This window comes from Populus alba, chromosome 12 (assembly GCF_005239225.2).
Source record: "Populus alba chromosome 12, ASM523922v2, whole genome shotgun sequence".
NCBI lineage: Eukaryota > Viridiplantae > Streptophyta > Magnoliopsida > Malpighiales > Salicaceae > Populus > Populus alba.
Genome location: NC_133295.1, coordinates 12,260,674 through 12,284,621, shown reverse-complemented (window position 1 = coordinate 12,284,621; position 23,948 = coordinate 12,260,674). Strand labels below are relative to the sequence as shown.

At 32.6% G+C, this 23,948-nt stretch overlaps 3 protein-coding genes and 1 non-coding gene across 6 annotated transcripts; 1 reads left to right on the top strand and 3 right to left on the bottom strand.

Moving 5' to 3' along the window:
- Window positions 1-4,883: 4,883 nt before the first annotated feature.
- LOC118044631 (uncharacterized) lies at window positions 4,884-7,135 on the top strand. The gene has a single exon (XM_035053034.2). It carries the CDS (start codon window positions 5,186-5,188, stop codon window positions 6,842-6,844), a length of 1,659 nt encoding a protein of 552 aa, XP_034908925.1. The 5' UTR covers window positions 4,884-5,185; the 3' UTR covers window positions 6,845-7,135.
- Window positions 7,136-9,391: 2,256 nt separating this feature from the next.
- LOC118044632 (CASP-like protein 1F2) lies at window positions 9,392-10,683 on the bottom strand. The gene is made up of 3 exons (XM_035053036.2): window positions 10,226-10,683; window positions 10,003-10,126; window positions 9,392-9,901 (listed from the first exon to the last, which is right to left on the bottom strand). The coding sequence occupies exons 1-3, from the start codon at window positions 10,423-10,425 to the stop codon at window positions 9,680-9,682; spliced, it is 546 nt and encodes a 181-aa protein (XP_034908927.1). The 5' UTR covers window positions 10,426-10,683; the 3' UTR covers window positions 9,392-9,679.
- A 4,063-nt stretch (window positions 10,684-14,746) lies between these two features.
- Window positions 14,747-19,795, bottom strand: LOC118044634 (uncharacterized). 3 transcript variants are annotated; one of them, XM_035053039.2, is made up of 6 exons: window positions 19,405-19,795; window positions 17,452-18,976; window positions 17,088-17,339; window positions 16,550-16,630; window positions 15,490-16,023; window positions 14,747-14,942 (listed from the first exon to the last, which is right to left on the bottom strand). In XM_035053039.2, the coding sequence occupies exons 2-6, from the start codon at window positions 18,634-18,636 to the stop codon at window positions 14,892-14,894; spliced, it is 2,103 nt and encodes a 700-aa protein (XP_034908930.1). In that variant the 5' UTR covers window positions 18,637-18,976; window positions 19,405-19,795; the 3' UTR covers window positions 14,747-14,891. The 3 variants fall into 3 exon arrangements, with proteins under 3 accessions (XP_034908930.1, XP_073259835.1, XP_034908929.1); XM_073403734.1 differs by having other exon boundaries at window positions 17,452-18,898; XM_035053038.2 differs by having other exon boundaries at window positions 17,452-18,871.
- A 1,552-nt stretch (window positions 19,796-21,347) lies between these two features.
- On the bottom strand, window positions 21,348-21,419 carry TRNAM-CAU (transfer RNA methionine (anticodon CAU)). Its single transcript has one exon. It is a non-coding gene; the product is annotated as a tRNA-Met (tRNA).
- Between the last annotated feature and the right edge of the window lie 2,529 nt (window positions 21,420-23,948).

Below are 23,948 nucleotides of genomic sequence, written 5' to 3'. Positions count from 1 at the left end.
TATCATCCCTATTGGCACGCCTGTAAGTCTGCCAATGAAAGCTACCACTACACGATAAAAGTCATCCTAACGAAACTATTATTCGCATTATGTAGCTTGTTTGTTTTTATATTTTAAAAAATATTTATTTTATTTTATTTTAAATTGATTTTTTAATGATTTAATATAGTTTTTTTTATGTATTGATATCAAAAATAAATTTTAAAAAATATAAAATAAATACTTCAAAATACAATTACTACTATAATATTAAATGGTCTAGATTTCACTTATATATATAATAATAGAGTAAGATTATTAATTAATTTATATATAATAGAGTTTATTAAATAGTAGTATTCCATCTACCATATCTTAGAGGCCATTGATGTCAACGTACGCTGCATGCTAATAAACTAGCTTACACGTCACAACCAAGCCTATACTTGCGCAACACACATACACTTGCTAGGCATCACATGTTCGTAATTAACTCTCCTCTTCAAAATGTCCCCCCCGTGCATATTAAATTCATCCGTTAATTAATTCGGGTTAATTTAATTTATTTTTAAAAAATAAAATAGTAATATTTTTATTTTTTTTATTGAAAATCAAAGAATTTTTATTTTACCTAAATAACTCAAGTTTCTTAATTAAATTATATCAGAATAATTCTTTTTATTATTATTTTTGAAATCTAACCCAAATCAAATCTGAAGTTGACGGGTTCATAACCATGGGAAGACGACTTGTTGACCCAGTCATTGCGTGTGTGAATGTGATGGGGACCAGTTTTCTTTTTTTCTTTTTCTTTTTCTTTTTTTTTCTTTTTTTTTTTGGGGACCAGTTTTCTTGCTTAAGAAGATGGTGATGGTCGGCAAAGGCATAATCTATGAAAAGTTGAAAGGAAAAGCTAAGTTCATATGCACACTGAAGCTCCAAGCTTTTGGAGAGATTGTTTTCCACTCTGTCACTCGTCACAACCAACTTTATTTCTTTTCTCGCCGGTGAAAAGTACCATTCCGTCATTCCATCAATTTCCTTTTCTTTTCCTCTTTTCATGGCCTCAGTTCCTGTATCAATTAATCTAAAAATCATTTTTTAAAATGCTTTTATTTTTAAAAAAAATTAAATATTTTTTATAATTTCAATCATTTTGCGCTGATGTTACTAATAAGTTTTAAAAAATAAAAAAAATTATTATAATATATTTCAACACAAAAAATATTTTAAAAAACAACCATAACTATATTTTTAAACAAGCCTTAAATTAGTTGATGGGCTCGTTCAATATTAGATTTTTATAATTTCCTTTAATTTTGCCTAAAGTAACTTTATTTTTAATTTTTTCTTAGAAATCTTTTTTTATTATCCATTATGTATATTTTTTAATTTTTTCTTACCATATTTTTAAATGTTTAACATTAATCTTATAGGATGAAAGTCCTGTTTACAAATGTGATAGATTTTACTTTTAAAATGATTTTTATTTTAAAATATATTAAAATAATATTTTTTAAAACAACACGGTTAAAAACAAGAAAAATGTCTCAACCACCCGCTAAACAGTGCCTGCATTCCAATAAAGACAGCGTGAAGACAATAATTACATCAAAATCAAACTGTCACAAATACTGGGACAAAGCTCATTAACTCAACTGCTCGCGCGTTTATTCCTTCCCGCTGAAAAATTCAACGGTAAATTGCTCAACTATTAAAGGGCAGATACGTCCTATTATTAATATTGACTTGGAGGTTGACACGCAAATTTAGTTACAGCTGACGTTTGACCAATGAGGCCAGGAATGAGAAACCTAAACTAAACGCACTGGGAAGGCAGCAATTGCCTCCCTCACAGACCAATAAAATTGCAATAATCAGCCAGGAGACCTGTAGCGCCCAGGAGAAAGGCTGTGAGTTTAAGAAAAGGGCAGAGTAGACGTGGAACTTTCGTTGTCAAAGCTGTCATTACTCATTACTAAATTTATGTTGTAAAAGGAGACCGTGTAATTGAGTTGAAAAGGAGGTGGGCCCATAGGACTGTTTATGTCTTCTTATTATTAAATCTCAGCCATTGATTCTGATCTTCTGAAAACACTGACTTCCGGCTCAATTCCCGATTCTTCTAACTGCTCTCTCTCTTTACTCACGCTCTCTACGAAACGTGTCCGTTCGTGTTTTTTTTTTCTCCTTCCAACCAAAATCATTTTTTAAATTAGAGAATTCAATTTCAAATGTTAAGATTTTTATTAATAGTGTTCAGACCAGTTTGTATGTATTTTAATTAATTATATAAATTTTAAAGTTAATGATCATATAAATTTTTAGTGACTATTATATTAGTAATTACAGGACTTAAATTTGAAATCATAAAAAAATAAATATTTTAATCCTAAATTTTTACCACTGAATCATTTATTTAATAATTAAATAAAAAAAAGTTTTTCGTGGTCTTTTGTTAAGATATTCTTAAAATTTACTTAATTATAAAAGGTTATTTATTCAAAATGATGGGTATTTATTTATTTCTATGATCGGTTATAATGTTTTTGTTTTTGTTATTTATGTGAAGTTGTAGGTTTCTTTCTAAAATTTAAAGGATATTTTTTCACTTATAGATAAGTTTTGCAGAGCACTTGTTAACCATTAAAATAAAATAGAAAATTCCAACCTTTTTGCTCTGGAAAATAATACTCGTATTTAGTTTATCTTTTATCCTTCAAATTCCTGTTGATTTATCATTTTGAATGAAAACAATCCAAGTATATCGTTTCTGATTGTTAAGAAGATATAATAAAATTTATTTTTTTATTTGTACAAAATAAATTATTTTAAAATGCAAATAAAATATATTTTATATCAAAAAATGTATAATACCTTAATTCAAATGTATTTTTTTATTTTTAAAAATTATATCATAATATTTTAGTGTTTCTACTAGGATTGTTAGGTTACCAAGACTTAAAATTTAAAGTCTTTACCGTATATTAAGCTATAATAATATGCTTAAGTGTATCTTGATATGTAATTATCTTCTATGAATAAATTGAATAGTTAAGAAAGTTTACTGTATTAATTTATTGAGTTCCAGGTCTTAGAATCATCGGTTGAAAGCATTTATTAATATAAATATATGAAATCTTTATAATATCCTAAAAAATCCAAATAACTTAAAAAATAATATATATATATATATATATATATATATATATATATGTGTGTGTGTGTGTGTATGTTAGATAATCAATTAATCTTTTAATTCTAATAATTTGATCAATTCTTCTTGATTGAAGCAGCTGATAACTAGTGCATGGTAAGTTAAGATAACTGATGGCTAATATCTATATAAGATCTCCTATAATGAGTTGGGGGACTTATATATTAACAATATCCTAAAAAATCCAAGTAACTTGAAAAATAAAGCTTATATGATAGATAATCAGTTAATCTCTTAATTATAACAATTTAATTCATGGTGCTCAGTAAGTCAAGGTAGCTTATGACTAGTATATGTGTAAAGTCCCTTGTGGTGGGTTAGGGGACCCACAAATGCTTGTGCAAGTATCTTTGTAGAGAAAAAGAAAAATACAATAATACTTTAGAGAAATATACTATTAAAATATATATGCAGAAGAGAATAAAAATCATGAATCCTTTACTTGAGTGGTTTAGGGGATATTTAAAGCCATTGAACCTCGTTATTTTGCTGGAGCGAAAGAGTTATTTCTTTCTGATAGCATTAATAAAGGATAAATATTTATTGCACAATATTAATGAGGAACAAATATCTCTTACACAATATTAATGACGATAGAAAATATAGTAAACTCTTGTATGACTTTTATATATCTATAGGTGCAAAGAGATGAATATCCCTGACATTAACATTTTGTATTAAAAATTATAAGAATAAACAAACAAAACTTAATTTATGGCCTAACACGAGGCTTATAAAAAGATCTTCAAACTGTTATCCCTTCGTGTTTAATACATTGTAAAGCTTCTATGTCCACCTGAGCTCAATACATAACTGAATCCAAGAAAATTGAGTATAACAGCTTGCCAAATTTATGTCCACTTAGATTTAGTGCGTGATTGAATCCAAGAAAGTTTGGTCTGACAATTAACCAAATTCATATTTGTCTAAACTCGACTCGTAGCAATGTCCAATGACAATGGGTATGGAAGCAAGTCAAATTGATGTCATGTGGCTTGATATTATGTCAAACCTAAGTATGTTGAGTATGACCGCAAGCTCTGCCCACCTATCAACAAGTTATTACCCTATCTTTGGACATTAAAAAAAAAAAACTTAGACTAGAAATTAATTTTTAAAAAATATAATATCCATCAAATCTATATAAATAAAATATATTTAAAATTACTTGAAGAATAAATCAAGTCTCAATTTACTCTCAAAATAATCAAAATATAAACATGTAATTTTTTTCACCAAAACACACGATAATTAAAATTTTGTAGTTTCATCAACTATGATTTTGAATCACCTTTATTTAATGTTCAATATAGACACCAATCATACAATCTAAAACTTATTGCTAAAATAATATTTTTTTCACTTTAATATTTTAGTGAAGTACAAATAAAATCAGTCTAAAAAGTTTTTTTTCCACATTAACTCACAACATAATCATTTTTACTTGGGATTGACATTTAATGGAGTCATATATTTTCAAAATAAAATTTTACAATGAACCAATCATACTCAAAATACAGAATTTAAAAATGGTATAATATCCCAACAACATTTTAAATTGCAAAATTTAAAGGAAACTAAACATGATAGTAAAAAATAAGATTACATATTTACTAAAATCTTACTAAGATGGTAGCATAGCCTATAGAAGCGAGTGGTGGCCACTCTTTGAAACCCGCATCTAAAATTCTAAATATCAAACCTCACCGTTCCCAGTACCAACACATGTACTAGTATTTCTCCTCTTCCCACGCTCTCTTTGCTCCGTCGTTACACAACACTGCTTCCTAGCCGCCACTACGACCACGGCCACCTGCTACAATCCCCCTCTTCTTTCTCTCTTCTTTCTCTCCGGACTCTAAAAAATAGCCTGTCTTCTCTCTCTCTATCGCCTCTAAAGATCAGCCAAAAAAGGTAAAAACCCTATCTTTCTCTTTTTCTCTACATTTCTTCCATCAACTCACCAAAAAAGCCTGCAAAAATCCCACCATGAAAATACCAGAGAACGACCCAATAACTCTCTCGAACGACCTTATACACTCCCTTTTAAACCACCATATCCCGTTAATACAATCTTTCAAAGGCAAATGGGGTTTAATAAAATCCAAACTAGCTGATCTCCAAACTGAACTCACTGATTTTTCCGAGTTCCAAACTTCACTCGCTAACCCACTCTCTCTCGATCTCCTTCACTCTATTTCACAAACTCTAACCGATGCTATCCTCTCAGCTGAAAAGTGTCAAGATACAAACTTGACGGAAGGGAAGCTTAAAACTCAAAGTGATATTGATTCGATTTTAGCCAAGTTGAATCAAAATGTGAAAGATTGTGAGATTTTGATCAAAAGTGGGGTTCTTCAAGATGGAATAGTATCTGGGTCTGGTTCAAAAAGAGAGCTTGTTAGAGCTGAGTCAAGGAATTTGATAACTCGGCTGCAAATAGGGAGCCCTGAGTCTAAGAACTTGGCTATGGACTCAGTTTTGAGTTTGATTCAGGAGGATGATAAGAATGTAATGATTGCTGTTGCACAAGGTATTGTGCCTGTTCTTGTTAGATTACTTGATTGTAACAGTTGTCTTGATATTAAAGAGAAAACTGTAGCTGCAATTTCAATAATTTCAATGGTGGATAGCAGTAAACATGTTTTGATAGCAGAAGGGTTGTTGCTTTTGAATCAGTTGATTAGGATTCTCGAATCAGGAAGTGGGTTCGCGAAAGAAAAAGCTTGTATTGCACTTCAAACTTTAAGCTTTTCGAGAGAGAATGCAAGGGCAATAGGATCTAGAGGTGGGATTTGTTCATTATTAGAGATTTGTCAAGCTGGAACACCTAGTTCACAGGGTCTTGCAAGTGGGGTTTTGAGGAACTTGGCTGTGTTTGAGGAGATCAGAGAGAATTTTATAGAAGAAAATGCTGTTTTTGTTCTCATTGGGCTTGCAGCTTCTGGGACCGCATTAGCTCAAGAAAATGCTATTGGTTGTTTATGCAATTTGGTTAAGGATGATGAAAATTTGAAGCTTTTGATTGTCAAGGAAGGGGTTATTGAGTGTTTGAGGAATTACTGGGATTCATGTCCTCCGATTAGGAGTCCTGAAGTTGCTGTTGAGTTGTTAAGGGAGTTGGCTTCTAGCCAAGCTATTGCTGAAGGGCTTGTTTCTGATGGGTTTATTGTTAGGCTTGTGGCGGTGTTGAATCTTGGTGTCTCGGGTGTGAGAATTGCAGCTGCTAGAGCTGCGTCTGAGCTTAGTTGTAACACTAAAACAAGGAAAGAAATGGGAGAATTAGGGTGCATTGGTCCGTTGATTAAAATGTTGGATGGTAAGGCTGTGGAAGAGAAGGAAGCAGCAGCAAAAGCTTTGTCATTGCTTGTGTTGTATGCTGGTAATAGGAGAATTTTCAGAAAGTCCGAGGGAGGGATAGTCAGCACAGTTCAGCTATTGGATACTTCGATACAGAATTTGGATAAGAAGTACCCTGTTTCTATATTGGCCTCACTTGTACATTCTAAGAAGTGTAGGAAGCAAATGATTGCTGCTGGTGCTAGCGTGCACTTGAAGAAACTTGTGGATATGAATGTTGAAGGATCTAAGAAGCTCTTGAATGGGCTTGGCCGGGGTAAGATTTGGGGTGTCTTTGCCAGGCCCTAGCATGGATATAATTTTACCATTGGTGCTTCAAACTTGAACGAAGATGGCTCGTTAATCCATATGTACATTTTTGTGTTTACTCTTACTCTTGTTTCGTGTTTGCATTTTTTTCCTTTTCTTTTTGTTCATATGATTGTTAAGTTGCTTTAGGAGTAAACAACTTTTAGCTTAGTTTCTAGTGGAAAACCTCTTCTTTGCAGTGAGGAGATTGTGGTTTGTTTGACCTAACTACACTGGAGTTTATGTTCTGTATCCGAAACTGAATAACAGTTTGTAATGTGTTTGAGATCATACTTCTGCTACACAGTACTCGTTGAAAATGTTGATTCCTCGTAACAGCTAAATGCAAATAATAATTAAGTCAGAGTTAAGTTGTATTGCAACTCAGCACCTTTTAGAGTCAGAACCTGTTGAGAATAGACCGCATTTTTCATATAATATCCGTTTTCTGCTGCTTGTGAGTAGCCCAGGGTTTTCTTAATCGAAGCTTGTTATCAAGTTCCTTGTTTTATAAGGGATTTTTCATATAATATCTGTTCTCTTCCAGGCAGGTTAATTTGGCTAGTGTTTTGTTGGGTTCCATAATTCATAAAACTTCTACCATTTGGATCAAGCATTAGTTTTTTGTCAGAACAAATTTAAGAGCACCCAGGAGTTTGATATAGATCTGTTTAATGATGTATGTGGATATGGCACTGCATCTATTCTAGGATCGGACTTGACTCCTGGCACTAGTGTCGATATTAACTTGAATGGTTAAGCACCTTCTTTTGGCCACCCCGGAGTGCCACAGGGTCCCAAAATGATTTTCTTTATGGATGATATTCAGTGATGGAGATAGTTCCAAATATGTTAGTCTAGTTTAAGTAGTTTGATGGATGTTGGCTGGACGATTTCCATACAGTAGTGGGTCTAAGCCATGTGCGTTTGTTCTTGACCATGTGTGTTTGTTCTATGCTATGCCCATTGCACTTTGTGTCGGCAGTCACCTTAAAAGGTAAGGTCTGAGGACCTACCAAGATTTATTTGCACTTTCGAGCGAGCCATTGCATGGTTTCAGCCTCCTTCTTTAGAATCTCCTGGTTTTGATGGAGAAAATGCAGAAACCCTTTTCAGCTTTATCTCCGTTGCAGTGTGATCGTTTTTTTATACCTGTTTTGTTCCTTATTGAATCCGTTTCTGAATGCAAACTGTTCATATACTTCTCTGCTCGAGGAAAGGAACAGGGGAAAGGGTCCATAGACTGCAGCGTCTTTTTGCTGACATATCAAAGTGGAAGGTTAAGCAATTGGGTTATCAGTCTTGAACCAAGGAGGATAGAGTCCACCCCTTAAAAGAAGGGTTTTTGAGAGATGGCAGGTTAGCTGATCAAGGGTATTATGTTCAAAAAAAAAAAAAAAGTGCGGATATTATTAGCATTTTTCTTTTTACCATCAAGAAAAAATATAAATGCAAATGGAAGAGTTTAACAAGTTATGCATATAAACCAAGGAGATGAGAGAGAAAATAGGAAGGAAAAGGAAAAAAAAAGAGTTTGTCATCGAAGATCCCTAGTCTTCACACACTATCAGGTAAAAAAAAGAGTTTCATTGTTCTTAACTGTGCACAAGAACAATGAAACATCCTCAAATTCTTTAATGTTTCTGTTAATACCTTAGTAACTATTTTTTTGTCTATTTATTTTTGTTTTCCTTATGTTCATATAAATATAAAGAGATAAGGGTTATCTTGGTTTGGCTGTTGCTTGTCTCGACAAAACTTCACATGTTAGTTGCCGATATGCCTCCCCTACACCTCATTTCACCTCTTCTCTCTCAACAATTCCGCACACTTCATATCAAGACAGCATATATAGCCGCTACTGCAAACGTTCGAGAAGTGCTCCTCCAATCAAAATCCAGTTTGTGGCAGATGAGGATCTCGCTTTCACGTGTCCAATTCCCACACGTGCATGTGGAACTCCCATGTATGCTCATGTGGGAGAGCAACTGTCTGAGCAGATTTCCCAGCACCATTTGCTATTCAAATGTATATATTAAGACTTAATTATATTAGAAAGCGGACTCATGGCGTTGGCCTTGTAAGATTAAGGTCATTAACACACAACCCATTTCTAGCTCAATCCGAATATTGCTACATGCAAACAATTCTATGTTTTGGCCTACGTTAATAGATTTAGTCCCTCCTCTTGCCTGTTTACATTTGTCCTCATGAGGTTGCTGAGAACTTCCCAGAAATTATGGTCTTCTCAAGACTGGTATTAACTGCTTTGTGGATAAAAAGAGCTGCCACCAATGACCTCAAGAATCAAGATCCATTGGTATCCAAATTTGCGTGCTTCAGCTAGCCTGGTTACACAGATGGAATTGATAACAGTGGGGGCTTGATATCAGGGAACATTCTGTTTGTTGAACCATTTCTGTAATGCTTGATTCATTTTACACAGATGGAAACAACGAAGAAGAAAAATACTATCTACTGCTGAATTTGATTCTCCCCTTTTCTAAGCAGGAAAAGAGGCAAAGAGAAGAAAAGTAGAGAGGCTGGGAGAAATGTAATCTTTTAATAGATTAAAGCATTCATTAGAACGTTTGGAGTAGCTACACGTTTACTCATTGGAACCCTTTTTAATTCACACTTTATTTCTGACAAATAAACTGCATTTTTTCCAGTTTCTAAACCTGAATTTGCCTAGATTTGCTAGCAGATGTGGTGGTAAGCATCAGCAAGCAAACCAATGACAAATAAGACAAAGTAACAGAAGTTGCTCCTCTACTGCATAATTTTCCGTCTACACATTCTATTTCTGACAATTCAGCTGCAAACACTTAATTTCTAAACTTGAATTTGCCTGGATTTGCTTGCAGAGGTGATGGTAAGAATCAACAAGCAAACCAAGGAGAGGTAAGAGAAAGTCACAGAAGTTGTTGCTCTCTTACAGAATTTTCCAAAGTGATCACAGATTTGCATCCAACCAGTGTGGCTATTCCCATACTTCCCCAAGGAACCTATTACAGTCGCAGCAGCACATCCACCAAGGACCAAAGACATCAGAGCCTGTTAATTACCAACAAAACCACAAAGAAAACATCAAATGAAAATGAATATTATACCGCTATACAGGATGGTACAAAAGAGTGCTAGAAAACAAACTATACCAAATCATGAAGGAATAAGATGAAATAGTAGGTAGGATTGGAGCTTCGACGACCAACAAGAACAAGAAACAATAAAGACAGGAAAGAGAAGGCACCAACAACAATGTTTGCGTAAGAAAGAAACCTGCAAAATAAAGGATTTTTAAGTCCTTTACTTTTCAAAGAAAATATATAGCAAAAAGAAAAAAAAGAAAAGCTTAAAAGATTTCTTAGTTCATCATACTTGAATTCTGGAGAGTAGCTATAATTTGCGTCCAGTACAAATCCTCCAATGTCGATGGTTTGCTTGTTGGTGAGCATAAGCCATGTTGAAGCAAATGAGGCAGCAATTACCACAATTCTGAGGAAGATTTGGGCTCCAATGAATTTTTTTTGAGTTTTCAAAGGCTGGTTTTGGGAGAACTTGGTCTCAATGTCTGCCATATTTCCTTTCCAAATCTTTCACCGAGGAAGTAGCTAAAAAAAGGGCAAAACACAAAAGCAAAGACAGAGTACAGAAACAGGGGAGATATGCAGGGGAAGCAAATTAAACAAGAAAGGATAGGGAGGAAAAGATTGTAAGGATATGGGAGCTATTTATAGAAGAGAAAGTCGAGGAATCTTTCAAGGAAATTAATGACAACGATGACGTTAGTGATCTGTTCAATAGCAGAAACGAGTGGGGTCTTTTTAATCCACAACACACAATGTAAAGATTTTTTGCCAAATCCTTGGAATTTTTAGAAAATGTTGAAATGTATCATGATCAGGGATCAGAATTAGGCTCAACATTCGGATTGATTTTAGACCAAGTTAAGTAGTGGACACCAAAAAGAGAGAAGAAACCATTTTTCTACTTGAAAAAAAGAAGGAAAATGCGAATATTAATAATATTTTCATTTCATGTGTCCATGTGGGAAATTGAATGCTGTCACTGATAGTCTTGATGCTGTTGAACAGAAATTTTTTTCAATAAAAGATGCAAACAACATTAATCAATGCTGCATGAACCTCCATGACAATGCTATAGTTTGCGCATGTTTTTTTTTTAAAAAGGCTCTTTTTTTATGGGTTAGGATAGCCTCTAATATCTAAGACAACTTTTATATGTATATTTAGTTATAGAGAACGTTAGGGCTAAAGAAAAGACAAGTTTTTCTTACGAAGGAGATGATTTTAGGAGTTCAAGGCAATACATACAAGTAACCTTGAATCAACGTGGATGTCCATACAAGGTAAGATTACTTTGATTCTCCCTCTCTCCTTCCAAGCCTTCGTATCATCAAAATCATTGTCTCATATGGCTAAAAACAGAAATTATTTCAATCTTCCAGTGGAATTGATCAAATATGTGCTAAGTTTCCATATACTTGAGATAAAGATGGCTTCGAGTCTTTAAATATCCATCGTCAATCTTGCAAACGGAAAACAGTACAAGCAAAAGGAGATTGATACGCAAAGGGCATTTGATCTCTTAGCTTTAGCCATGTCATGCAAATTCATTTCCAGATCTTGGATGTCACAGTTTTGGAAGTTACAGTTCATTTTATGACTGCCCCATTATTTTTCGTTTGTATATAGTTGCTTATCTATGTCAAGAAAACTTTTTCTTTCTTTTCTTTATTATCACCATTTTAACTAAATACAAATAAAACCCTAAGACCTAAAGAACTAGTGATCGAAACCCACCACCAATTTAGAGTTTAAATCGACATATAAAAAAACCTCGGTGCATGGAGCTCGTCTATATATTTAAACTTGTGGTGATCTAGGCATAGATCCTTGGCACTCGTATTTATGATGCATTCTCCATTATTAATTACTGATTAATTAGGAAAGGCTTTTTTCAAAAGAAAAGATTTCATTGATCACGACCACCTGAAACAGGAAGAAATCCCATTTAGTAATTAATTAGGGGAAAAAACCCATGATGCAAAAGTCTAGAAAGTTGTCTTGCACTTGACTCTGTTTTTTTTTTTGTATTTGTGTGCATGGAAGTGGCAAATTTGGTATTTACAAGTATAATTTGGTGGTGGTTGGAGTGAGAAGGACGGCTGTTTCTGAGGCTGGTGGTGTATGAGGAAGAAGGAGGGGCAAATGGGAAAGAGGGGAAGGGAGGGGAAGAGAAAGGGAAGGGCATGATCATAAGAAAAAGGACATTATTGGCATTAAAAATGTTCTAAAATATTATGAATGATATAATTGTAATAATTTCATCGTTATCTTAGAATGCAAACTTACGTTAGATGTGATCATGTGTTAAGGTTTTGAAATATTATGTTACAAAGTGTACATGACGTGTTGTAATTTATGAAATACGAGGAAACAATGTGTTACCATCGTTAAATTAGAGGACATTCTGGGTAATTTGGGGGGGGGGGGGGTTTAAAACTAGCTAATTTTACCGTACCAGTCATGTCAAAAGTTAATGTCAATATGTTTTTTAACTTTAAGAAAAATCTTAATTATAAACTAAAAAAATCAAGTAATTAATTAAATAAATCAAGAATTACATACACAAATAAATATTTAAAAAATTTATTAAGATTAACAAAAGACTAAATTAAAAAACTAAAAAAGATTAATTTATACGATCAAGTCAGTCTTAAAAAAGCTATTTATTTATTTTATTTAATTACATGTCAAAAAATATTTTTATTTAAGAAAAGTAATAATTTAGATTCAATTGAAATAAAATAACTTGTTGATATAACTTCTTATTTTCTTATTAATCTTTTTTTTCAAAAACAAAAAAAACATGCAGCCTCTTTTTTCTATGTCCTTTATTTGATAGAAATAAAAAACAACCACAATAAATATAAAAAATAATTTGAACTTCTTATATTGTTAATACACTTCCTTTTTTTAGCCTTTGTTTTACTAGAATATTTTTTAAATAAAATATCATCAAAAGTATATAAAAAAAATTTAATAAAAAAAATATTATCATGATGTGAATTTATTAAAAATAAAAGAATAATACATCGTCTCCTTGTTATCAAAAAGGGGTTCAGAATCGCCAGCCCTTTTGAGACAACACTTTCTTCAATGATTAGCTAGAAAATTAGTACAGATACGCATGCATGCATGGCCACCTTTTTAAGGTACATAACTGAATTATTCAGCCGACATGACTTTTACAGCATTTGATGAGGACGTAACACGAAATAAAGTTGCTTTCCAAATTACAACCTGTCATTATTTACATAGAAAAATCAGCACTAAAGGTATTCCAATTTCCTTCTGGTAAATTTAAACACAATGTTAGTAGATGTGGAAGCTGAGAAAGCGATCCAATGCATACTTTGTTGAAAAAGGTCTACAAAAATTAATGGCCAATAACCAATCACAACAACTGGTTTTTATATATTTATGGAATTTAGAAGATGGATCTTGACGAGGAGAAATTTACGAACTGGGAAGATTTACTTTTTCATATTTCACAACCTTCAGAGCAGATTTTAGTGGTTGTGATGCCTTGAGTACTGATGTTAATGGGTGTTCATAGAATTGATTTCTGCCCACTCAAATAAGTAGTTTGTAAAGAAGCTGCCAAAGTCCAATATAGGCAATATAATCTCCTCGGCCACTGTAATTCTAGTTACAAATGAACAGTCCAGTTTTATTTTGACAGTAGAAAAGGATACAGGATGTTACATGCTTCTTTTTCTAAGTAGAAAGAAGCAGTGGAGGAAAAAAAGAGTCACCAGTTCAGTGTTTCTGAATAGAATAGAAGAAGACGTATATTTTCCAATCTTTTGAGAAAAATATAAATTTATTTTTAAAAATAAATTTAGTGTTATATATATCTTTCTCTCCCCGTTTATATTAAAAACAGAAATTGAAATGGATAACGCCTATACAGAAAACAGAAAAAAGAAAAAAAGGCCATTGATCACACAGTTCTCATCGCAGCTCCATTAATTTCCACCAGTTGGCCCATCACTACAACAATGTATAAAAAGCGATTACTGCAACGCAGCAGTACATGTTACGATAGGAAAACACTAAAATGGATGTCTGCTGCCACTGTTTGGATTTAGCCTTCTCTGAAAATTATCAATTTAACTGAAAAATGCCAGGGTGGTACAGTAGGGACCAAAAGAAAATCTGGCCTGCGGTTAATGTAACCCTGTCCCCACAAAAACATCTTCGAAGATTCATGTGCAGTCCAGACACAAACACTGTTGAATACTGAATTCCTCTGAATTATGCCTAATTATAGCTGCTCTTGTTCCTTGTTTTGGTCATTATTGCTTGCTGGACTCTTTTAACCAATTCCCTTCCTCATCTAATTATTATGTTTTACTAGGAAATGTTAGTGATTTACGAGGCTGTCTTGATTTGGTAATTGGTTATCATTATAATTTAGCAGATAGCATGCATTTACGCCTTGTATTTTGGAATAAACACTCTAATTTGCCAAATACTCTGTGCACTAAGGAGTACCAAATTTAACCGAGAATGATGCACCTTCTGCCAAGATAACAATGGGGTATAGCCGTATAGGCAAAAACCCCTTTCCCTTTGATAGAATTCCTCCAAATAGAGGTTTGGACCATAACCACTACTTAGTTGAAGTGTTTATCTGTCATCCATTTATAGGATGCTGGCCCCTGGTAAAGGTTTGGATGAAACATTCGGTGTAGAACATTTTTAACCTTGTCTTGGATGAAACAATATCTGTCCGTTCACGACAATATTTTCACCCCTACTCTGCCGTGGAGAAGGAGAAGAACGGGCAAACAAAACCCCACTGACATGATAATCATCAAGTTAAATAATTTTATTATCAGGAAAATGACAATTCTGTACAAATAAAAAGGGCTCACCGCCCCATCAGAGAATGACAATAAATGTACAAGAATTTTATGAACATTAACATTAGAGAAGATAACCTACATGGCATTTTAAATGTCAAAGTACTTTGGATCCGACGGATGATCGTATTCCACCTTTAGCTGCCATGTGAAATAGAATGCCTTGTTAGACAGAACCACAAGTGAAATAATCTGATTGCTCTTATGATTTTAGCACAAGAATGAAGCATATGCAGCAATGTGTTTGTACCTCAATGGTATTCTTGCAAAGGCAAGGGCAGGTGAGAGATCTCAGGTTCGAATCTCACCTTTATTAATCGATCACTCATACCAATTAAAAAGGAAAAAGAATGACGCATATGCCAAAACCATAGATACATACATGGATCACTGAGTCCTAAGGTATTTGCTTATTGCTAGGATGCTATCACAACAATGCCTATCGTTTTGTTAAAAAAATTTGTCTAAGTATTTCAATTAGCTAGGAGAAAAGGATTGGGATAGCCAAAACAGCACGGTTGAATCATATGGTGCAACAAGATCATGAAACTAAAATGCATGCCCGTGAACGCTTACCCACCATAAGTATCATTCAAGACAACAAACAATAAACAGATCACAACATGCATTTCACAGGAAGAAGATTTTTACTCATTAAAGGACAACCAAAAACCCCGACAAATTATACCTTGCCCTCATCTGAATCAGAATGGCGCTGGGGGAAGACTACCCTCATATTGCTATATAAGTAGAAGCGTCGATCACTCTCAATGTCCATCTTGTTTGCTGCTGGTACAGAGGAAGGATCAGATTTGCACCTCTGGAGTGACCTCGAACTTTTCTTGGGAAGCGGACACATAAATTGGAGCTGAAGAGCATAACGTAGAACACCAGCTCCAGTGGTGTTCTCATTGACCTTTGAAGGACTATTTACAGATTTGCTTATGCACAAATGAGATGTATTTGGAGGGCTGCAACCCTCCAGACCAGTTATTTTACATTCACTGTTACTGAATCTACTATGGTCAGGGAATTTTGTATTATATACAGTTTCAAGTTGATTTGAATTGGTAGCATCTCGTCCATGAGGTAAAGAATGACTAGTCTTTGGGACTGCAGATGGCTTTGCATCAATTTCCAGGTCAGAATCTCTGTTTCTTCCAATCACAGACAAAGAAGCTGGAGCTGATGAGGATAGGGTGACCTTTTGGCGCAGACATGTCTATTAAGAAATGCATAGAAGCAAAGGGGAAAGGAGGAAAAGAGTCACTTTGAGAATTTCAATGAACTGTGGTCAAATGAATTAAACAATGTAAGACACTAATAGTTTGTGCAGAATGACTATAGAAATGGAACTCGGTGCTGAGTTAATCATCAATTGCTTTATGCATCATTTTCATAAGAACATCCCAACCAATGTTAATAGGCAGGGGGGAATCATGATATAAATTTTCAGATTATATTATTTTATATGCATTCTAAATGATCAGCAGATTACCAGGATAGCGCAGCAGGTAAGAAATTCACCTCAAGCAAGGATTTCAGGTCTTTATCATCACACAAACAGATTTGTGGAGAGCATCACATCATACAAGCATAATAACATCATACAATCAGCTCATGTAGTAGGAGAACACATCGTAACATGAGTGTTTATGAATCAAATTTACGAAGTTAATTATCCATCTCTCAGTGATACCTTAATCCAAAACCAATCTTATAACCATGTATGTTTTATCCTCAGTTACCTTGGTACCAGCTGGCATGTCACTTAAATCATAACTACAAAAGAAAGTGTGAAGAGGTGTCTTTTCTGGATTGCTGAGAACCTGCCAAAAACCATTTCAGTCTGTAAGTGTCGTCTCTTTGGCTAAAGAACTGACAGACATATACATGCACATAAGAAACGCTTCTGCCAATCATGCGACAAAGTTCAGAAGTGTTAGCACCATACCCAAATTCTATTTTGGTGACAAGACAACTGAAGTATGAATGCAGTGACATCATCTCAGCAGTCTCACCAGAAATATGATCTTACTCTCAAATATAATTATATCATTTTCTTTATCCTCTCAGATCCTACTTAAAACCAGGATATGTAGACCTGTATTACACCACCTAATTTATTATAGGAATATTTTTGGGCAGATTGCCATCATATGGCAAAGGCACAAAACTCATTCATGATAAACATAAATAAAAGAAACATTGTTCTTTGTAGAAAGAATAAAGTTGGAGTTCAAATTAGATAAACATACAAACTTGCAAGAAAGAAGGATAAGTTACCAACTGTATTCGCCCTTTCATCGGTATCCGTAGCCTGCTTCTTTCGGATCGCGAATCATCAATGCTAAGGCTCCTTCTCATAGTTTGGTCACTATACTTGTTTGCTTGCACATTCCCCGCTAGATCTATCGATGCATAGTAGAGTAAGTAGTTATTTCCATCCATGCTAGTTACTGTAAAAGGAAGTTTTTGTGTCTTCGGAGAGAAATTTCCTCCAGTGATATTTAGAACAGCAAGGAACCCATCAATTCTCTGAACATTAAAAATAATAGGGAGTCAAAAGTTAAAATTTACTCTGATAGAAAACCTTATCTGAATCAAATGAACAAAAAGAACCTTCTAGCATAAGGTTCGAGATGCTAACCTGACTAACTTTACCAGATGATAAACGCCCAGATAACAAAGACTCCTCAAACGAACCAACTAAAGACCTTCTAACAGGCACTCCAGTAAAACTTCTACATGATCTGACATTTAGGGGACCAAGATTTGAATCCTCACACCAAGGCTGTCCAATGCCACTGGTAATCTCAGGAGTGAAAACATCAAATTTTGTGCCTAAATTATCAAAATTATCTAATGATTCATCTAGCATTTTAAAACCCCCATCCTTCCGGGAAGATAAAATGCTAGAGACTGTTCCATTAAGTGACTGTTCTATATTCGTGAAGGCTAGATAATCATCATCAAGCTCTTTGGTGATATTGCTGCCTGCTCCTGGAGATTTTATTCCTTCAGAGAGTTTTGGACCAAGAGGAGACAATGACAAGGGAGGTGGTGCTGCTTTTATTAAGGGAAGTGCAATAGCGCTGATTTGATGCTTTACCTTCATTGTTTCTTCAAAATAATTAAGTCCATGTGGATAAAAAAACTGATCAGGAGGCTTGAGCTCTGTCTCAAGCACAGGGCCATCAAAAAAGAAAAGGGAGTTTTCCGTATAAGTATCATCAGGTGAATTCTTCCATTCTGGAAGACAAGATGCAGACCAGTTTAAATAACTGGAATTTCCAATATGAGCCTTCTTATGTTCTTGTGACATAGAAACCTTGTAATTGTCCTTACCACCCCAAAGATTATTCTTACAAATACCATCTCCAATGTCTAGGGAAGCACCGTTAAATTGATCAGGGTGAAGCATCCCACTAAGAGGAGATAATAACCGCTTCTTGTCTGACCCACTGGACTCAAATGCATTACTCCTGATAGTAACTACAGAAGAGACAGTTTGGTTTCCATTAAATACACCAACATGAGAATTCAATCCCTTTGATTCAAAACCAATGATCCTAGGAACAGGAGTCTGGACATTCTGTCCACTTTTACAACTTAACAAACCATCCTTATTCTCTACATTGGTTTTCTTCTGCAAATCTGTAAAAGAAGTGCAGGGCATTTCTATCTGCCTTCGATGTCCAAGGTTTCCTCCATGCATCCCACTCAAATCACAACTGCTCACACCAACAATTTGAGGCGAAGTTTGCACAATTGTGCTCAAAGATGTGGCAACTTCCTCAGCAATGCTGCTGGAGGAGAACTGAGGCAAGCCCATCCTTAAGGCTGAGTCTAATGTCCACCGTACCCTATTCTAGTATTCCTCACTCTTCTGAACACACACATAAATAAACACTGAAACGAAGGATGTATCATTGCTCAAACCAATGCAATGCAAGTCCTTCAACCCTACCAGTGGCGTTAAAGAACATCAAACCTTCATGGGTGCAACTTCTCATGTATCAAAGAAGCAACTTTGACTTTTATGACCATCACAAGTTCACGGCTGCTCCCTGTCACCAAAAGCAACTCCATTTCAACTGCAATCCTTCCATTAGATTGTGTGGAAAAACAAAAAAAAAAAACAGATATCCAACATAATCGAAAACAATCAATCCCTGGAATAACATGTAAAAGTACATTAGCTCTATAAAACTATTAAGGTCCGAGATAACACAGAAGCAAGACATGAACATCTGCAAATTGCTCAAAAAGACCAGAATAACCGAACAGAATGATACAAATAAACTTCAAAACATCAAAAGGATTCGATTTCACTCATAAATGATCGAGTCCATGTGAAATTCATTTTCTACTTCGCAACCAGAAAAACAAGAAGCTTAATGCCCGATTCTTAATTCCATTTTTCACCTCCATTCATTTTCCAGGCAACCAACCAAACAAAGAAAAGCAAACCAAAACTATGAAAAGATCACAACTTTAACACTTGGTATTGCAACTACAAAAGCTAATAATCAAAACTCCAATCCAAAAATCAATATATATAACCAGCAAACAAAAAAAGTCCATGATTATAGTAACTTACTTAAAAATTCATCAACTGATCAAACCCACGAGCATCAAATTCTCTGACAGTCAATCAAGCAACAAAGCAAACAAACAAAAACCCAATTCTTTATTGGTGTTAAATCTTCCTTTTTCTTCTCATTGGAGTCTCTTCTTTTCCCTTTGAAGTTCCTCTTGTTTCTACATGTATCTCCTCCTCTCTCTATCTCTCTTAATCAATCCAATGGGTTCCTTTCTCTCTTTTGAACACCTGCAATTATATCTTTCTCTTGCCCTTTTTTTTTTGTGAGTCAGTGCTTTCCTTAATTAACCAGAACTTTCTGGCTGGTTGAAAATTTGTGTTGTACTTTTCCGGAAACCACAACTTGCCTCATAAAACCACATGTCTCTGTTGCTCTGTTATTGTCTGCCATGTACACGCGGTATCTTGTTTTTTTATTTTTCCACGTGAAAGCAATAGATTTCTTCCCGTGCTATAGTTTAAATAGTTAAATTTTAAATTTATTTTGTTATTAATTTAAGTTTTATAAATTTTTATAATTATTAATTTTTATAATTGTTAATTTAAGAATTTGTAAAATTAATCCAGAGATATATATATAAGCTAATTCATATATTTATACTAAAATAAAAATTAATTATTAAATTCTTTCCAGCTTATAATTTGACTTAAGCTCATATTATACATTAAAAACATTTACACAATCTTATTTTAAAAAAAAATTAAAAATTTAAATCATGTCTTAACAATTGAGTTGTATATTCATCTAATAGGTTGTTGAGTTAATTATATAAACATTATTTTAAAATTTAATTCAAGCTAAACCGAGAATGGTAAAATTCGAGATTAATCTATGAAATCAAATTGAGTTTAATAAACATAATTTATGAATATTAATGAAATATCTTTTTTTATTTTCATAATTTTTTTTCTAAAAAAAATGAATAATCCATCAATTAAACCTGGATTTCTAACAGTTGCAAATCGATTACAATATATTATAAAATATGTTAGTATTTTTTGTCCTTTTTATCAAATTTTAGATTTTATTTCAATGATAGGTATGAATTCTTACCTTATAAAACCATTAACATGTACATATTGTCATTGTTTAACCCATGATCGGAGAGTGCGGTGAAAAGAATTTTTTGTGCTTGAAATATTGATACGTGTGAAATTTAAAAATATAATGGTTGTTGTTTTTTTAAATTTTTTTATTTAAAAATATATTAAAATAAAATTATTTTTATTTTTAAAAAATTATTTTTGATATCAACACATCAAAATAATTTGAAAACTAAAAAAAAATTAAGCCCAAAAAAATTAAAAATTTTATAATTTATGAAATTTTGATATAATTTTATCATTTTTTTGGATTTTAATTACAAGTGAATGTTATGAATAATAAAAACTTGTGGATATTTTTATCAAACCAAATAATTAAATACATATATTTCATTCATAACTAGATTATTTTTTTAATTAATATGAATATCCAGACTAATTTGTATGTATCTTAATTAATGACTATGTAAATTTCTAGTAATTATGAGGTTTGTAAAACTTAAATTAATAATTTCTAAAAATAAATTTAGGGTATAATCAATTAAAATCTAATCAATTAAATTATATTTCTCATAATTATAGCACTTTTATACGTATGGTCATGGATTTTGTGTGGAATATCTTGTTATAATTTTCCAGGAGAATCTGGAGCCCTCGATAAAATTGAAGGATAATGGTCATCGAAAGCAGCCAAGGTTTCTACATTCCAGGAGAAACCTTACCCTCAAGTCCTCAATCTCACACACAGCAGCATTTATCCTCCCAGGAGCCTGTTATTATACGTGGCGGGTGGCAATTGGCTCAACCGTAGGCTCGAACAGGGTCCATGTGTCACAGGGAACGTTGAGGACTTGCATAAATAATCCACCCAGCTCTGAGATTATCCAAAACAAAAGTAGCGGAGCCAGGTTTCGATCCTGGGACCTGTGGGTTATGGGCCCACCACGCTTCCGCTGCGCCACTCCGCTCTCTTAACTGTTGTTACTGTTCTGAGTGTCATGTTATTAATATATTAAATTATATGTCACCTGCCCAGCTCACGGAGCCTCAATCCTTATCTCATGGCAAGGCTGTTACTGGGATGGGCTCTTGTCTTGTAAGGTCCGTGACCATGGACTACGTAGATTTTTCCGTAGTTATAATACCCTGCTTGTTTCGTGACTTAGAGCGTGTTTGGTAGTGGTTACTTTTCAAATAGCTTTTCGTGCTGACATACATGCTAATGATGTTTTTTTATTTTTTAAAAATCATTTTTGACATCAGCACATCAAAACGATCCAAAAAGTACAAACCGAACTCAATTTTAGCAAAAAAAAAAAAAAAAATTTGAAATTTGACGAAACGCTGTTTCGACGCACTACCAAACGGTCCCTTAGTTCAAGATTTATGAGCTGTTTGGAACACATTTAACTTGTATTTATTTATTTTTATTTAAAATTAATATATTTTTTTAGTATTTTTATATCATTTTGATATACTGATATAAAAAATAATTTTTATAAAATAAAAAAAAAATTATTTTAATATATTTTTAAAAAAAAAATACCTTAAAAAATAACCATAACTACATTCCAAACACACAGATGAAACAATCTTGAATTAATGGATTATAGATGATCTATTTAAAATAAAAAAAAAATTTAACTAAATATTATTTTAAATAATTTTTATTAAAAAAATTTATGTTATTGTAGAGAAAAATTATAAAAAATACTGATTATATCTCATCTAGGTTTTAACTGGTCATACAAATTTAACAAAATCAACCTTTAAATAACTCGAGGCCAGACTAATTGGATAACTATTGTTTTTTCACGGGCTACTCATAGCCCACACAGATTACATATTGGGCTCAACAGCCCACAAATTCCTGGACTCAGGGATGTTTTCATTCTTTCCCTAATAAACATTTTTAAATTTCACAGTTTTTGTTAAAAAAAAGAAAAAGAAAAAGAAAAAGAAAATCAAAAGGAGCTACTGCTCTTTTCTATAACTTAATTGCTTTTTTTAATGAAGAATAAAAAATTATAAAAAAAATTATATTAATATATTTGTAAATACTATCATAGTAATAAACACAATAATACACTCCAATCATGTCTTTACAAAATTTAAGAATTAATTTATAATTTTTAAATTTAAAATTATTCACAAAATCATATAAAAATCTTTAAACAATAAATTACTACAATATATCAATTTTATTAAACTTGTTAGATTTAAAACCCGAGTCATATATTGGATGGGTAATTCAGGTTAATCCAACAACAGTTAACATCATTTCATTTGATTTTTTTTTTAAAAAAAAATAAATTAAATTTTAACTAAACCAAGATTGATTTTAAACTATATTAAATTTAAACTAATTATTTTTTAATATCATATTTGTTTTTATGTTTCAAAAATACTTTTAAATTTTTTTTAATTTTATTTATTTATTTTAAATTAATATTGTTTTAGTATTTTTATGTTTTGATATGTTAATATCAAAAATAATTTTTAAAAATAAAAAAATATTATTTTAATATATTTTTAAATAAAAAATATTTAAAAAAACATCTAAAACAACTCACCAAACATTTTATTATACGAGGAACTCTAAATCACACGGGACAGCAGAAAAACCGAAACAGAAAGGTCAACTTAGAGTGTGTTTGGTATTGCGGTAGCTGTTGTGGTTGTGGTTTGAAAATAGTAGTTTTATAAAAAATACTTTTAATTGAGGTTGGTTTGAAAAAATAGGTGTTTGGTTAAAACTGTGGTTAAAATTGAGGTTGAATAAAAAGTAGTTTAATGTGTTTGGTTAAAAATGTTTTTAAAATTGAGGTTATAAAATAATTTTAAGAAATATATATTAATATTGATGGTTTTAAATTTAAATATTGTAAATTTAATTATTCCTATTACATCATGGAATAAATAATACTTTATATAAAATATTTTTTATTATTCCATTAAACTATATATAATTTCATTACGTACAAAATTCATTCGATAAGAACTACAGTTTTCATAATTTTTTTAAGTGTGTAATAAAATTAGATAAAATATTATCAGATATAAAATTGATATTATAGTGCGAGTGAATTTAATTCACTCTATACTACTTTTTCTAGAAAAAAATATTGTTCACATCACAGTGCGAATGAATTTAATTCATTCTAAACTAATTTTTTTTTTAAAAAAAATTTAATAAAATTAACACTGCACTAAAAAAAAAAAAAAAACTGGACGAACAGTGTATTTTTTAATGTGAACACTGTACCATGTACATTGTTCACGCTAATTGCATTGTTCAATGAAAGTACAATTAGTTGCACAGTGCATAAAAACATGAATTTTTTGCTTTTTATTTACTGTGTTTTTGACGTAAAATTTGCGTGGTCTCATACACAATAGATCAAGTTTTTTTTTTATTACCAAACAACTGATGACTACGTTTTCAATAAAACACAAGCCGCATAGCGAAACGGGCTCTATTACTAATTAAACAACAG